General features: G+C 39.0%; 1 protein-coding gene across 10 annotated transcripts in view; it reads left to right on the top strand.

The window, feature by feature from the left end:
* The window catches only part of Immt (inner membrane mitochondrial protein), a 46,358-nt gene that overhangs the window by 832 nt on the left and 28,072 nt on the right, over window positions 1-17,454 (top strand). For all 10 annotated transcript variants that reach the window (XM_076833644.1, XM_076833645.1, XM_076833636.2 and 7 more), the window contains exons 2-3: window positions 13,542-13,615; window positions 14,846-15,035. In XM_076833644.1, coding sequence (XP_076689759.1) covers window positions 13,542-13,615; window positions 14,846-15,035 — 264 coding nt within the window. The remainder of the gene's footprint in view (window positions 1-13,541; window positions 13,616-14,845; window positions 15,036-17,454) is intronic.

A 17,454-nucleotide genomic window follows, 5' to 3' on the forward strand; every position in this document is an offset into this window, starting at 1 on the left:
CTGTACTAATCAAATAAAATCCCTAGCCTTAGTGAGTTAGAAATCATAAAAATCAAGCCTTGTTTTTCTCTTCTAGTTAGCTTCTCTCCCTATTCATTGCTGGGGTAAAATAAAAAAAGCAGCCTCTTCCACAGGGAAGTGGGGCCTTATTAATTTTCTATTGCTACAAGTACCACAAATTTAGCTCCTTAAAACAACACCCATTGGTTGCCTGACAGTTTCTAGCCTGGAAATCTTTTGTGAATGATTTGGATTTTCAGAATTACACAGGCTGCAATCAGAATTATGGCCATGCTGTGGTTCTTATTTGGAGATTATTTTCCAAGCTTATGCAGTTTGTTGGCAAAATTAAGTCCCTTGCAGTTGTGGAAGTAAAGAAGAAAACAACAACATTTTCTTGTTTCCTCTTGTCAGACACTGCCCTCGGCTTGTAGAGGCTGCCATCAATTTCTTGCCATAAGGCCTCCATCGGCCATTCAGTAATATGCATATTTGCTTTTTTGCAGGCTACCAGGAGCTTGTCTCTCAGACTTCAAAGTCTCCTTATTTCCCTGCCTTTGCTCTTTAGACCTAGTTTAAAAGGCTTATATGATTAGGCTGGGCCCACCTCAATAAATTTCCTTGCCAGTCAAATCAAAGTCAACTTTTTAAAAAACGTCACAGTAAAATATACATACTTCCTAGGTCTCAACAAGGATTTCTAACTGTTAACCGTCTTGAAATCACTATCTTATAAAATTCTTTGGTTTATTTTTACCAGCTCCTCAATCATTTTATAGATTTGATAGTATAGTTTTGTGTAACTCTGCACCTTTGGCTTCTCAAGTACTCTCTTGGGTTCCATCTTACCCTTTGTATCTTTTTTTTTTTTTTTTTTAACTGAGTCAACTTCTTGTTTGAACTTTTATTTTTAAAATATTTTTTAAGTTGTGGTCCTTTGTTTTATCTATTTATTTATATGTGGTGTTGAAAGTCAAATCCAGTGGCTCCTCATACATGTAAGGGAAGTGCTCTACCATTGATCCACATCCTCAGCTTAGTTTTTGAACCTTTAAATACACTCTTCCTTCTCTAGTTATATACTCTTTTTTTTTTTTTTTAAAGAGAGAGGGAGAGAGAGAGAGAGAGAGAATTTTTTAATATTTATTCTTTAGTACTTGGCGGACACAATATCTTTGTTTGTATATGGTGCTGAGGATTAAACCCGGGCTGCACGCATGCCAGGCGAGCGTGCTACCGCTTGAGCCACATCCCCAGCCCTAGTTATATACTCTTATTGGGGATGACATTCACTCTCAGAACTTTAATCCCTAAGCAGATGACTCTTCAGGCTCTTCTTTGTAGCTTTGTATTCAACTTTCTGAATTTTCATTTAAATTTATCAGTTGTATACATACTATTCCACTTCATCAAACCCCATCTTAAATGTCTTTCTGATTTTACTTTTACTGTTCCCTTCTAGATCAGTTCTTCTTTTTTAAATGAGACAACTTTTTTAAATAGCTTTATTTTATTCATTAATTTTTAATGTAGTGCTAAGGATTGAACCCAGGACCTCACACATGCTAGGCAAGTGCTTTACCACTGAGCCACAACCCCAGCCCATGATAATTCTTTTTAATGTGGAGTGCTTTACCACTGAGCTACCTCCCCCTGTTCTGTTCTGTTTTTATTTCCAGACAGGGTCTTGCTTAGTTGCCCAGGGTGGCCTTGAACTTGTCATCCTCCTGCCTTAGCCTCCTGAGTCTGGGATTACAGGCCTGTGCCACCATACCAACTAGAGTCAGTCCTTAATATAGTGGTTGTAAGGGCTTTAGCAAACATGTCATAGCCAGGTGTGCTGGCAGAGGCCTGTAATTCCAGCTACTGAAAAGACTGAGGTAGGAAGGTTGCAAGTGCTAAGCCAGTCTGGACAACTTAATGAGACCCTGTCTCCAGATAAAAATTTGAAAAAAAAAAAAAAAAAAAAAAGACTGGAGATTTACCTCAGTTGATAGCACACTAGATTCAATCCTCACTTCCACAAATGAACAACAGAAAAATTCCTGTCATGCTCTTCAGTGACATCCCATCACACTTGGAATGAAATCTAGTCTCTACTTCTCCTGCCAGGCCCTTCATGGCCTGGCTTTTTTTCATATCCCATTTTTTATACTCTGCCTTACTCTCTGGTGTCTTCAGCACATGCCTCTCTTCATGGGTGTTTCTCTGCCCCCAAACTTCCCATGCATCTTTGCGTAGCTCACTCCCATTGTGCAGGTATTTTCTCAAATATAAGCTTCTCTTCAGAGAAGTCTTCCTTATAAGGTAGACTTAAGTGCTGAGCGTGGTGGCATGGTCCTGTAATCCCCGCCTCTCAGGAGACTGAGGAGGAGGAGCCAGCTTGGACATCTTAGCAAGACTTTGTCTTAAAATAAAAAAGGCCTTGGGCTGTATCTCAGTGGTAGAGTGTCCCTGGGTTCAATCTCCAATACTGCAAAAAAATAAAATAAAAATTAAAAATTAACAAAGAAAATAGACTGATGACCGCTCTCTTTCCTTGCACCACTGTTTTTACCCTCATCCTCCTTTGTTTTACTTTGTAGCTCTTAGCACTACCTGACATCATAATGTGTATTTGTGTGTTTGCTACATTTAACATGCAAATTCCACAAAGGGACTGTGTCCATATGGTTCACTGCCATTTTTCCAGTACTGACAATAGTCTCTGGCTCCTGCTAGATTCTTAATAAATAAATATTTTTGACGTTTGAGTAAAAAAAGAAATGTGTTTCATGAATTTTTCTTAATCTCCATAAGTAAATGTGACCTCCTTTAAAATCTCCCATTGGTTTTGGAACCTCTGATGGTGTATTAAGCTCTCCAGAGAAACAGAACCAACAGGCTATGTGAGTATGTATTTATTTATGTATGATAATGTGGGTTCTTGTGGTCATGGAGGTTGGCAGGTCCAACACCTTCAGTGTGGCTTATGGGCTAGTCTCGGGAGAGCCAGTAGTACAGTTTTAGCCCGCAGGTCACCAATTTCAATGTTAAATCTTTTCTAAAAACACCTGCCAACTTGACCCAAAACTAACCCATCACAGATGGTATCTTATTCTTCAAGTCTGGACTCACTCTTAAATTCCTTACACAGGAGTATTCAGGAAAAATTATTTGTTCTCTTTCTTTCTTTCTTTTTTTTAAGAAAGAGTGAGAGAGAGTGAGAAAGAGGGAGAGAGAGAGAGAATTTTAATATTTATTTTTTAGTATTTGGCGGACACAACATCTTTGTCTGTATGTGGTGCTGAGGATCAAACCCGGGCTGCACACTACCGCTTGAGCCACATTCCCAGCCCTGTTCTCTTTTTTTTTTCCAGAAATGAGCTTTAGAACCTTGATCCTTCCTGAGTTTACTTCTCAGTTCTGGTGCTTTCTTTTTACTCTCAGTTGCGGTATCGCTTCCTTCACATGCACTGGTCTTTTCTGCGAAGAGGGAGGAAGAAGAGGGAGAAATGCTGTTGTCCTTCAGGGTCAACTAAGCCCGCCTATTTAACTGAGACCAGGTTCCGAAGTCTAGGATTAAAATTGCCTGTAGTAGAGGTAGGCTGCCAACCATATGTGCTAGAAAAGGTTTTGCAGATGGTGCAGCCTGTTTGCCCATACTGATACTGGAATCCTTTAAACCACTCCTCATTTTCATATTCCCAGACTAATGGCTTTCAAACAATTTTGAAATACAACTTATATAATTTAGTATACTGAGTGAGATTATATAAAATATTCATGTTATGCACAGTGACCAAAGAAGTGTCACATTTATTTTTGTTTTTTCAAAACAATCTAAACAATTTAAAATTAACTAATAAGTCACAATTTAGTTTTGCTTTTTAGGATTGTTTTGTAAAATGACACGTTTCAGAATTAACCAAAGTATATTTCTGTTTCAGGTTAGTTTACCCACGTAAGTCGAGTAAACCACAGTGTATCTCCCTTAGTCTAGGATGCACATTCGCTCTTCTGCAGTGCTGTTTAGTCTGCCATTGCCATAACTGAAGAGTAGTTTTCCTCTTAGACATACAGTATGTTTATATTAAGAGATAATGTTGCTTCAGTTTCAATCTCAGTGAATTTTTTAATGGATGTACTTTTTAGCCTTAATGCATGATTCTTTATATATATATATATATTTTTTTTTTTTTTTTAGTTTTCGGTGGACACAACATCTTTATTTTTTGTGTGGTGCTGAGGATCGAACCCAGCACCCCGCACATGCCAGGCCAGCGCGCTACCGCTTGAGCCACATCCCCAGCCTAATGCCTGATTCTTATAAAATGTTTTAAGTTAACCATAGTAAAAGTTACATTATGTGTTAATTTGTATACCAGCTGTGCAAGGGGCCATTAACTTCTGGGTGCCTTTGGTTTTGGTGGAAGGAATCCTTATGACAAGACACACCAAACAGTCAGTTATGGCAACCAGCAGAGTCAGTGGAGGAAACCTGGAATCTGCAGGTAGGGTTCCTCTGAAGTCTGTTGTTACAGGTTTAATATCGAGGTTGTGATGTTGCAGTGTGATTTCTTTCATATGTTCACTTCAATTTGGTAGAACTAAAGGAATAGAGGATCCCTGCAAGAACGTTACTAGAGGGTTGGATGTTTTCTCTTCCTTTTTGGTTTGTTTTTTGTTAAAATCATGTTTCTGCAGGTTAGGAACAGCAGTGATAACTTCATAACTCTTATTACAAAGTTATATGTTCAGACTTATTTCTTTGAAACAGTATTCTTCTTTTTAGATCATTATTAATAAAAAGGAATTCAAGAACTAAAAAGTAGCCAATATTTACAAATAAAGAGATACTGTAACAGTACTTAAGAGAGTACTCTGGAAGCCAACCTTATATTTGGCAAGGACTTCTTAGATATGACATCAAAAGCACAAGCAATGAAAGAAAATAGAAGATAAATTTTGTTTCATTACAATTTCAAATTTTGTGCACCAAGGGACACTCAAGAGTGAAAAGAATGAGAAAAAAATATTTTCAAATTATATATCTGATTAGAGTCTAGTGTTCAGAATAGGCAAAGAACTCCTACAACTTAACCCTAGAAAGACAACCAAAATAAAAAATAGGTAAAGGCTGGGCACAGTTGTGCAAGCTTGTAATCCCAGTAACTCAGGAGGCTGAGGCAGGAGTAGTGTAAATTTAAGGCCAGCTTCAGCAACTTAGTAAGTCCCTGACTCAAAATAAAAATTAAAAAGGGCTGGGGAATATAGCTCAGTGGTAAAGTGCCCCTGGGCTCAGTCCTCAGTATCAAGGGAAAAGAAAAATATTATGATAAAGTGATTTCTATTCTTTTTTTTTTTTTCAAATAGAAGTGAAACTCCTTTTGTCACCATTTTGGGTTTCTTTTGGCCAGAAAAGATATTTTTTCACATTTTATTTTTTTAAATCAGGGTTCATTTTATAATTTATGGTGTGTCATTTAATAGAAACCATTTTTTTCTTTCATGGTGGTACATAAAATAAATTTCTTATCAATGTTTTATGAAAAAAGTTAGAATTTAAGGTAACCTTTAAAAAAGCAACAGTATCCACAAACATTCCAAAAAAATAGTGTGAGAGGACTAACCTTACCAGATTATAAACTTAATTCTAAGATTTACTTGTTAAAAGTTTGCTTTTATTTATGAATAGGTAGATCAGTGGGACAGAATAGGAAGTCAAGGTTGTAGAAGAATTTAGGTGGACATCACCCTGAACTGGGCACTGGGGGGCCACCATCATGGGACATGGAGGAGCTCAAAGGCAGTGCTAGGCCTCTGGTGCTGCTGACCCCAGCCATGGTAACTGCGGTGCAGGGCCAGCAGAGGCTTCAGGGCAGACTGACAAGAGGCAAGATCTCAAAGAGAGGCCATTTCCCCTTTGGAGGAACAGATTATTTTGACTGAACAACTTGAAGGAGAAAGATGATGTTATTGTTAAAGGGATCTCAGAAAATGTGACTTGAAATGAAGTGACCTGTGGATGGAACAGCAGCACAGGGAAGGGGTTGTCTGGTAAATAGTTTAGTGAGTCCAACTGTTTTTTTTTTTTTTGGGGGGGGGTATTGCCCTGTTAAACTTGATCAAATAAAGAACAGTGGATTGTATATTTTAAATTACCAATGTAAAAATCCCATGTCTAGATACTTTTCCAATGGCTACCTAACCTTGCTGTACATAGTTAGAGACACTAGTTCTAGGACCTGATCCTTTTCTCTTTCTGGCTAGCATCTGGAATTGCCCAACAATTCTTTTTATTTCATAGAGAGAGGAAAAAAATCCCTGTCTCAGTTACTTCTGTGGGCAAATGTTCTCCTGAAGAGTTTCTGTCCTCTCTGAGTGGTCTTGGTAGAAGCCCTGTGAAGGTCGGTGTCCAGAGCTTAGGATTATTACTGAAAAGCACTTTTTTTGTGTGTTATGCAGTTTGTGTAAATTGTCACATACAATACTTTTGTGCGAGTGGGAAGGGGCTGGGGATTGAACCCAGGGCCTTGCACCTACTAGGCAAGTGCTTTGCCACTGAGCCCCATCCCAGCTCTCTTATATAAAGTACTTTAAGATGCACAGTGCAAGCCGAGAGAGAATGTGGCATGAGGGAATATCCCCTGAATATTCAGGATGTTGGTTCCGATTGATGACTTTGCCTTGAAAAGTACTTCTGACCCTGGGGGAGGGAGGAGGGTTGAACAGTAATGTCTACTCTAGCAGAAAGTTGATTCACATCAGTGAATCCACTAGAACACCTACCTTGGAGGAGTGGGCGGAGGGTAGAGGGACCTGATTGTGGAACTAGAGGACTGGGCCTTAGTGGACCTATGACTAGAGCAGGGGCTTCTGCAGTGGTGAGGAAGGAGCTGTGTTGTGAGTAGAGGAGCATCTGTCCTTCTGTGACAAGTGCCAGAAATAGGTAGTAGCCAATAGGAGCACCTCAGTTTCTTTGGCTCCTGAGTTCCTATGTGAGGGTTTCTTTTTTCAATCTCTGAAAGAAAGCAGGAATGTAAGATAGACCTAAATAAAAAGACAACTATTATATTTATTAACTTTATATGTTGTATACATATTATATTTGGTCAACTACAAATTTATACAAACACATTTGTACTAATAAAAATTATTGTCAACCTCTATTACATTGTCAAAAGTTCTTACATTTTTTTTTTTTTTTTTAAATGAGATCTGACTGCATTGCCCAGGCTGAACTCAAAACTCCTGGGCTCAAGTGATCCTCCCAGTCAGCCTCTTGAGTAGCTGGGACTATATTACATTCCACCCAATTTAATTTAATTTTTTTTTTTTTTTTTTTTTTTTTTTTGGTGTGGGGATTGAACCCAGGGGCACTTAATCACTGAACTGCATCACTTTTTTTCCCAGTTGAGGATGGATATAATAATTTTATCTTATATATTTATTTTTATGTGGTTCTGAGAATTGAACCCAGGGCCTCACACGTGCTCTACCACTGAGCTACAACCCCAGCCCTGAACTGTATCCTTTTTATATTTTATTCCAAGACAGGATCTCACTGAGTTGCTTAGGGCCCCACTAAGTTGCTGAGCTTGGCTTTGGATGCGCCATCCTCCTACCTCAGCCTCCCGGGCTGCTAGGATTTACAGGCAGGCACCACTGTGCCTAGCTAATTTTAAATTCTTGATGGTAACCCAATAAAAATTACAGAGAGAGAGTGTGTGTGTGTGTGTGTGTGTACGTGCATATATATATATATATATATATATATATATACACACACACACACACACACACACACATGTATATACGCACACATAATTATAACCGGTATTCCTTAGGTATAATTTCTTTTTTTCTTTTAATATTTTAACATTATGCTAAAATACGTAAGGCATTTTTAGCATTGTATTTCTCTTAATGTAGAATTAACAGTAGAATGCAGAAATCTTAAATATTCACTTTCTGAAGTTTGATAAATGCAAATACTTGTATGAACATGTATCTTTTGGGAACACAATTCAACCCAAAAGCTGTAGGACCCTTTAGATAGTAAAACATTAGCATCACTCATAAGTTTCCTCAGGCCCCTTCCCAGTTACTCTCAATCTCCACACGCATAAGCCACTGCTTATGTTTCTTTCTACCATGGATTGCCTTTGCCTATTCTGTACCTAACATAAATTTTCTCAAATGAACCTTCGTGCAGGACTGTGAGGTCATGGCATTGTTTGTGTAAGTGGGAAGCTGGAGAGCTGGTGCATGCATTCAAGCCCACCTCTTAGACACAATTTTATTAAGGAACCTAGAGAAAGCATTTCCCTCCTGACTTGTTGCAATTTGATCTTTCCATATGATATTAAAAAAATATATTTTAGGGTGGAGGGTGTAGCTTGGTGGTAGAGTGTTTGCTCAGCCTATGTGAGCCCCTGGATTCAGTCCCCGGCACCCAAAAAAAAATTTAAAAAAATATATTATCAATGCAATTAGTTTGAAATTTCAAATTGATATATGTGAATAGTTTATCAACACCTTCCCCAAATAGTATTTGGATGCTAATTCATTTGCTGATTGTAAGGAATTTATAGATTGTAGGGATCCACAGATTGTTAAGAAACACTTGGGTTTTTTTTTTAATACTTTATTTTTAGTTATAGATGGGCACAGTACCTTCATTTTATTTATTTATTTTTATGTGTAACTGAGGATCAAACCTAGTGCCTCACACATGTGAGGCAAGCACTCCATCACTGAGCTACAACCCCATCCCTGGGTTTGTGTTTTACTTTGACTTGGGTTTGTGTTTTTACTTTGATTAAAACAAATCAGGAGGGCTGGGGTTGTGGCTCAGTGGAAGAGTGCTCGCACCTCATGTGTGAGGCACTGGGTTCGATTCTCAGCACCACATATAAGTAAAAATGAATTTTTATTTTATTTTATTTTATTTTTATTGGTTGTTCAAAACATTACAAAGCTCTTGACATATTTCATACATTAGACTCAAGTGGGTTATGCACTCCCATTTTTATCCCAAATACAGATCGCAGGATCATATAGGTTACACATCCACATTTTTACATAATGCCCTGTTAGTAACTGTTGTATTCTGCTACCTTTCCTGTCCTCTACTATTCCCCCTCCCCTCCCCTCCCATCTTCTCTCTCTATCCCATCTACTGTAGTTCATTTCTCTCCTTGTTTATTTTCCATTCCCCTCACAACCTCTTATATGTAATTTTGTATAACAATGAGGGTCTCCCTCCCTTTTCTCTCCCTTTCCCTCCCACCTCATGTCTCTGTTTAATGTTAATCTTTTCTTCCTGCTCTTCCTCCCTGCTCTGTTCTTAGTTGCTCTCATTATATCAAAGAAGACATTTGGTATTTGTTTTTTAGGGATTGGCTAGCTTCACTAAGCATAATCTGCTCTAGTGCCATCCATTTCCCTGCAAATTCCATGATTTTGTCATTTTTTAGTGTTGCGTAATACTCCATGGTGTATAAATGCCACATTTTTTTTTATCCATTCATCTATTGAAGGGCATCTGGGTTGGTTCCACAGTCTAGCAATTGTGAATTGTGCTGCTATGAACATCGATGTGGCAGTATCCCTGTAGTACGCTCTTTTAAGGTCTTCAGGGAATAGTCCGAGAAGGGCAATAGCTGGGTCAAGTGGTGGTTCCATTCCCAGCTTTCCCAGGTATCTCCATACTGCTTTCCAAATTGGCCGCACCAGTTTGCAGTCCCACCAGCAATGTACAAGAGTACCCTTTTCCTCACATCCTCGCCAGCACTTGTTGTTGTTTGACTTCATAATGGCTGCCAATCTTACTGGAGTGAGATGGTATCTTAGGGTGGTTTTGATTTGCATTTCTCTGACTGCTAGAGATGGTGAGCATTTTTTCATGTACTTGTTGATTGATTGTATGTCCTCCTCTGAGAAGTGTCTGTTCAGGTCCTTGGCCCATTTGTTGATTGGGTTATTTGATATCTTATTGTCTAGTTTTTTGAGTTCTTTGTATACTCTGGATATTAGGGCCCTATCTGAAGTGTGAGGAGTAAAAATTTGTTCCCAGGATGTAGGCTCCCTATTTACCTCTCTTATTGTTTCTCTTGCTGAGAAAAAACTTTTCAGTTTAAGTCCCATTTGTTGATTCTTGTTATTAACTCTTGTGCTATGGGTGTCCTATTAAGAAATTTGGAGCCCGACCCCACAATATGTAGATCGGAGCCAACTTTTTCTTCTATCAGACACAGAGTCTCTGATTTGATATCTAGCTCCTTGATCTACTTTGAGTTAACTTTTGTGCATGGCGAGAGGAGGGGATTCAGTTTCATTTTGTTGCATATGGATTTCCAGTTTTCCCAACACCATTTGTTGAAGATGCTATCCTTCCTCCATTGCATGCTTTTAGCTCCTTTATCAAATATAAGATAGTTGTAGCTTTGTGGATTAGTCTCTGTGTCCTCTATTCTGTACCATTGGTCCACCCGCCTGTTTTGGTACCAGTACCATGCTGTTTTTGTTACTATTGCTCTGTAATATAGTTTGAAATCCGGTATCGCTATACCGCCTGATTCACACTTCCTGCTTAGAATTGCTTTTGCTATTCTGGGTCTTTTAATTTTTCCATATGAATTTCATGATTGCTTTATCTATTTCTACAAGAAATGCCGTTGGGATTTTGATTGGCATTGCATTAAACCTATAGAGAACTTTTAGTAATATTGCCATTTTGATGATGTTAGTTCTGCCTATCCATGAACAGGGTATATTTTTCCATCTTCTAAGATCTTCTTCTACTTCTCTTTTTAGGGTTCTGTAGTTTTCATTGTATAAATCTTTCACCTCTTTTGTTAGGTTGATTCCCAAGTATTTTATTTTTTTTGAGGATATTGTGAATGGAGTGTTTTTCTTCATTTCCATTTCAGAAGTTTTGTCGCTGATATACAAAAATGCCTTTGATTTATGCGTGTTGATTTTATATCCTGCCACTTTGCTGAATTCATTTATTAGTTCTAGTAATTTTTTTGTAGACCCTTTTGGGTCTTCTAGGTATAGAATCATGTCCTGCAAATAGTGATAATTTAAGTTCTTCTTTTCCTATTTTTATGCCTTTAATTTCTTTCGTCTGTCTAATTGCTCTGGCCAGTGTTTCGAGAACTATATTGAATAGAAGTGGTGATAGAGGGCATCCCTGTCTTGTTCCAGATTTTAGAGGGAATGCCTTCAATTTTTCTCCATTCAGAATGATGCTAGCCTGAGGCTTAGCATAGATAGCTTTTATAATGTCGAGGTAGGTTCCTGTTATCCCTAGTTTTTCTAATGTTTTGAACGTAAAGGGATGCTGTACTTTGTCGAATGCTTTTTCTGCGTCTATCGAGATGATCATATGGTTCTTATCTTTAAGTCTATTGATGTGGTGAATAACATTTATTGATTTCCGTATATTGAACCATCCTTGCATCCCAGGGATGAATCCTACTTGATCATGGTGCACAATTTTTTTGATGTGCCTTTGTATCCGATTTGCCAGAATTTTATTGAGGATTTTTGCATCTAGGTTCATCAGAGATATTGGTCTGTAGTTTTCTTTCTTTGAGGTGTCTTTGTCTGGTTTCGGAATCAGGGTGATGTTGGCCTCATAGAATGAATTTGGCAGCGCTCCCTCTTTTTCTATTTCCTGAAATAACTTGAAAAGTATTGGTATTAATTCTTCTTTAAAGGTTTTGTAAAACTCCGCTGTATACCCATCCGGTCCTGGGCTTTTCTTGGTTGGTAGTCTTTTGATTGCTTCTTCTATTTCATCCACTGATATTGGTCTGTTCAAATTGTATGTATCCTCCTGACTCAGTCTGGGCAAATCATATGACTTAAGGAATTTATCGATGTCTTCACTATCTTCTATTTTATTGGAATATAGGTTTTCAAAATAATTTCTAATTGTCTTCTGTATTTCTGTAGCATCTGTTGTGATATTGCCTTTTTCAACCCGTATGTTAGTAATTTGAGTTCTCTCTCCTCTTCGTTAACATGGCTAAGGGTCTGTCAATCTTATTTATTTTTTCGAAGAACCAACTTTTAGTTTTGTTAATTTTTCAATAGTTTCTTTTGTTTAAATTTTGTTGATTTCCGCTCTGATTTTAATTATTTCTTGCCTTCTGCTACATTTGCTGTTGTTTTGCTCTTCCTTTTCTAGGGCTTTGAGATGAAGTGTGAGTTCATTTATTTGTTGGTTTTTCCTTTTTTAGAGGAATGACCTCCAGGCGATGAATTTCCCTCTTAAAACTGCTTCCATTGTGTCCCATAGATTCCGATATGTTGTGTCTGTATTTTCATTTATCTCTAAGAATTTTTTGATTTCCTCCTTTATGTCTTCTGTAACCCATTGATCATTCAGTAACATATTGTTCATTTTCCATGTGATGTAGGATTTTTCCTTCCTTCTTTTATCATTGATTTCCAGTTTCATTCCATTATGGTCAGATATAATGCATGGTATTATCTCCACCCCTTTATATTTACTGAGGGTTGCCCTATGGCATAATATATGGTCTATTTTTGAGAAGGATCCATGTACTGCTGAGAAAAAAGTATATCCACTTGATGATGGTTGATATATTCTATATATGTCAGTTAAGTCTAGGTTATTGATTGTGATATTGAGTTCTATAGTTTCTTTATTCAACTTTTGTTTGGAGGATCTGTCCAATGGTGAGAGAGGTATGTTGAAGTCACCCATAATTATTGTGTTGTGGTCTATTTGGTTCTTGAACTTGAGGAGAATTGTTTTATGAACGTCGCAGCACCATTATTTGGTGCATAAATATTGATAATTGTTATATCTTGTTGGTGAATGGTTCCTTTTAACAGTATATAATGTCCTTCCTTATCCCTTTTGATTAACTTAGTCTTGAAGTCGATTTTATTCGATATGAGAATGGCCACCCCTGCTTGCTTACAAGGACTGTGTGCGTGGTATATTTTTTCCCAACCTTTCACCTTCAGCCTGTGTATGTCTTTTTCAATCAGATGTATCTCCTAGAGGCAGCATATTGTTGGATTTGTTTTTTTTTTAATCCATGTTACCAGCCTATGTGGCTTTATTGGAGAGTTTAAGCCATTTACATTTAGAGTTACTATTGATATTTGGTTTGTACTTCCAGCCATGACTTGGGTTTGTGTTTTTACTTTGATTAAAACAAATCAGGAGGGCTGGGGTTGTGGCTCAGTGGAAGAGCGCTCGCACCGCATGTGTGAGGCACTGGGTTCGATTCTCAGCACCATCTTTTTTGTGGTACTGGGGAATTGAACCCAGGGGCCCTCTACTACTGAGCTACATCCCCAAACCTTTTTATTTTTCATTTTGAGACAGGATCTTGCTAAGTTGCTGAGGCTGAACTTGAATTTGTGATCCTCCTACCTCAGGATCCCAAGTTGCTGGGATTATAGGCATGAACCACACTGTGCCTAGCAGAAAATTGGTTTTTGAAAATAAAATAATATTTTGTTCAGTGAAGATATTAGTAATGAAACTGTGGTGTTTTCTCTTCTAGACTTGTCTCTGTGGGAAGCTTGTCCTCCGTCCATTGCGACCATGCCGAAGATACTCAACTTCCAGCAGTTCTGGGTATGCAGTGCCTCCTTGAAACCTAGCTTTTTACTGTATGCGACTGAGTGGTGTATATGTGTGTTTTTTTTGAATATAGGAGTCGCTACTTAAAACCTTTTATTAAGGAATGCAGTCTTTCCCCTTACCCATGGTTTCAGTTAACTGTAGTCAACTGAAATAACATCTCACATGATTACAAGAAGGTTGAGCTTAGTAGAATCATACTCGGAGAGAAAGAGACCATATTCACATAACCTCCTTTATTGTTAGAATTCTTCTATTTTTTATTAGTTATTGTTACCCTCTTAACTGTGCCTAGTTGATAAGTTAAGCTTTATCATGGATATATATGTTTAGAAAAAATAGCATATGTAAATTCATTACTGTCTGCAACTTCAGGTATCTTCTGGTGGTTTTGAAATATGTCTCCCCTGGATAAAGGAGACTACTGTACGTACACTGAAACTTGGCTATAGTATTTTTGGAATGCCTTCTGGAGCATTATTTATTGTAGGTGAAACTTTGCTAATGCTGTTCCTTTTGGATAGTGGTAGTTGGAAGGCATTGAGGCAGACTCCCACCCCACCCCACCCTCCCAGGGTAGTCTTCCATGCTATAGCAGTAGGTTCCCATCCTGAAAGCAGCATGTTATAACATAGGAAAAGTTTGTTAATTCTGTTTGATATTTTTTCATCTTATGTTTGTAAAGGGTTTACTTTATTGTATTTTATACAAGTGCTTAATTAAGGAACAGGAGCTTTAAACATTATTAATAGTTCTTTTTAGGGGAGCCAAAAGAAATAATGTGAACATCTTGGGTTTTGATTAACTTCATTCCTTCTGTCCTAGATATTATTGTTTTTTGTTACCAATAAATAAATGTTATTCTATTGCAAACATGTTATAAATAAATCAGGAGGCTGGGTATGGTGGCACATGCCTGTAATTCCAGCAACTGGGAAGGCTGAGGCAGGACAATCAAGTTTGAGACTAGTCTCAGGTACGTAGTGAAACTCTGTTTCAAAGTAAAAATAAAAAGGATTGGGGATGTAGTTCAGTGGTAAAACATCCTTAGGTTCTATCCCCAGGATTTAAAAAGAAAATCAGGTAAAGGTGATGTTTGGCTGTGATGGTGAATCAGGGTAGAGAAGCAGAGGTCAGAGGTCTTTGAGACTCCTTCCCTGAGGCAAGTAGATGCAGGAGAGCCAGGAAATAATACGTGTATGTGCTTCCATTCCTTCCACCCAGGTTGACTGCAGGCAGGATCGCTGGAGCGGGTCTGCTGTTTGTTGGTGGTGGTATTGGAGGTACCATCCTATATGCCAAGTGGGACTCCCACTTCCGAGAAAGTGTAGAGAAAACCATTCCTTACTCAGACAGACTCTTTGAGATGGTTCTTGGTTCTGCACCTTATAATGTTCCATTGCCAAAGAAGCCGGTAAGAGTTTTAAACATTTTTTCATTGTATCCTATGGAATAGTTTTAAAAAGCAAGCTGTTTTCATCTTGAAAATAGTACACATGTCTAATTCAGTGCAGCTTGCCAGGTGCGTGCTAGTTCTCTTCAGACTGAGCTGTTTAGTAATCTGCACAGGTGAATTCTAGCCTTTGGGAGTTTCATAGATACTCTGAATGTGTGCCACAAGGATGAATGGAGCCACAAGGATGATCACTATGCTTTCTACATGGGTGACTGGAGGAGGTGTGCATGGCAGAGGTAACTGGGTACAGTGTGGTTGAGGGCAGCCCGTACCCGAGCAGCTCTCAGGCTCTTAATTGGAACACTAAAAATATAGTGGAGAGTGGCCATGATACTGAACCCCCTGGTGTGGGCAGCAGGGGCTCTTTTCAGACTCTAAAACAGAGTCACAGAATTTTCAGCTATATGCTGGTTGGTTGACAGGAATATTTTCCATGTTCTTTAGAGTTCCACTCCCCCCCGCATACATACCATGCTTAACATTTTGGCTGGGGGTAGGGGGTAAATTAAACTCAGGGGCACTCACCCACTGAGCCACATCCCCAGCCCTATTTTGTATTTTATTTAGAGACAGGGTCTTATTGAGTTGCTTAGTACCTCCCTTTTGCTGAGGCTGGCTTTGAACTTTCTATCCTCCTGCCTTAGCCTCCAGAGCTGCTGGGATTATAGGTGTGCACCATCACACCTGGTGAGGCTTAACTTTTTAAAAAAATCATCTTAAATATTTCTTCACTGAAACACAGTTTCTTCTTTAAGCACACACACACACACACACACACACACACACGCGCGCGCGCGCACACATACACACACACACACACACACACACACACACACACACACGAGCATGGATTTGTGGCATCGGTATTAGGCATTTTTTTATGCTGTGAGGCTAGATGTGGCTTATCAGTTCTTCCTTAGGAACTGTGTGGTCTTCTTTTCTCCAGAATCTCACATGGTCTTGACAAAGCCTGTAACACAGAAAATATTTGGAAAAACAGATATTCTCAGATTTCCTCCCCACTCCCACCCCAACTCCACTTTTTCAAGTATTCCTTGCTAGTTTTTTGCATCATTTATTCTTTCATTGGAACTTTAAAATATCTGTGGCAGAGGGAGATAGTTGCACAGCTGCAAAGAGCAGAATCCTGTGGATTTGATCTAAAATCCTGGGTCTATTTTAAGCTATAGCACCCCAGAGAAATGACTGGGAGCAGTTCTGGGGACACACAATTCTGGGGTCAGACTGAACAGTGGATAGCAGTGGGATCTGTTTGCTCAGCAGGACTTCAGATGTCCTTCTTTGAAGATGAGTGCCCTCTCTAGATGACTGTGGGATCCTGCCATTCTGCTTAGGTATCTCGCAGAGTATTGCCACTTGGATTGCTGGGCATGGCTGCACTGCACCACCTCAAAAATCACATTTCTCGTGGTTTGCTTTTTTTTGGTGGTCTTGAGGATTAGCCCTCAGGCCTTGAGCGTCACTGTGCTCCACTCCCAGTCCTCTGATTGGCTTTTTGAATTGAGGGTAGTCCCAGGCTGTCAGGTTGCTGGTGTAGAATTCTCTTCATCATTATCCTTGTTCTCCTAAGTCTCCTATCTTGTTTATATTCCTTTTCTTTTGTCACCACTGTCCTCACCCTATTCTGGCCTTTGTCACTTTATATCCAATTATCTTTTGAGTTAGACCTGTTGCTCTCTCCACAGTCTTTCCCATCTTCCTCCCAGTCTCCATTCCTAGATTCTCCTCCGAAACAGTCTAGGCCGTTCTCATGTCAGTGCCAGAGAGCCCTGTAAAATCAGCATTATCACATTCATGATGCCACTTATTAGGAGTGTTCACACATTTTCTATTCTTTAACCACAGACTGAAAGGTAGAGTGCCCTTAGAGGTCGTTGCACTCTGAGTAAGGAGCACGCAGCCGTTGGGGCCCTTTGTTGCTGGGTCAGTGGTCTTTGCTTGTGCGTGGGCTGCCATGTGGTACCCCGGCAGTCTAGGTCTGAATGGTTCTCGTGTAAACCCTCAGCTTTATTCCAGTTGGCCTTACAAAAAGGCCTTGTATTTTCCACATCGCCGTGTTAGTAAAGTGGCAGTTAGTTCCAGGCCCTGTTCTAAGAGCCCTGGTTACAGCAGAGAAGCAAACAGAAGTCCCTTGAATTTGCGCCCTTTCCCGAGGGCGTCTTTCACCCAAGGGCTTCACTTCTTTGCCTCTGTCCTTCACTGCATGGGCCTATGTGCATCTGCTCTTCAGCTGAATTTTCATGGTATTAGTGTTTTTATTTTTAAAACATTTATTCTACTATTGTGCATTGTTACCAACTTGTTGCTTTCAAAAACTATGCATTTCATATGCATTTTCGTGTTAACCCTTATAGTA

Source organism: Callospermophilus lateralis, chromosome 14, assembly GCF_048772815.1.
Source record: "Callospermophilus lateralis isolate mCalLat2 chromosome 14, mCalLat2.hap1, whole genome shotgun sequence".
Classification (NCBI taxonomy): domain Eukaryota; kingdom Metazoa; phylum Chordata; class Mammalia; order Rodentia; family Sciuridae; genus Callospermophilus; species Callospermophilus lateralis.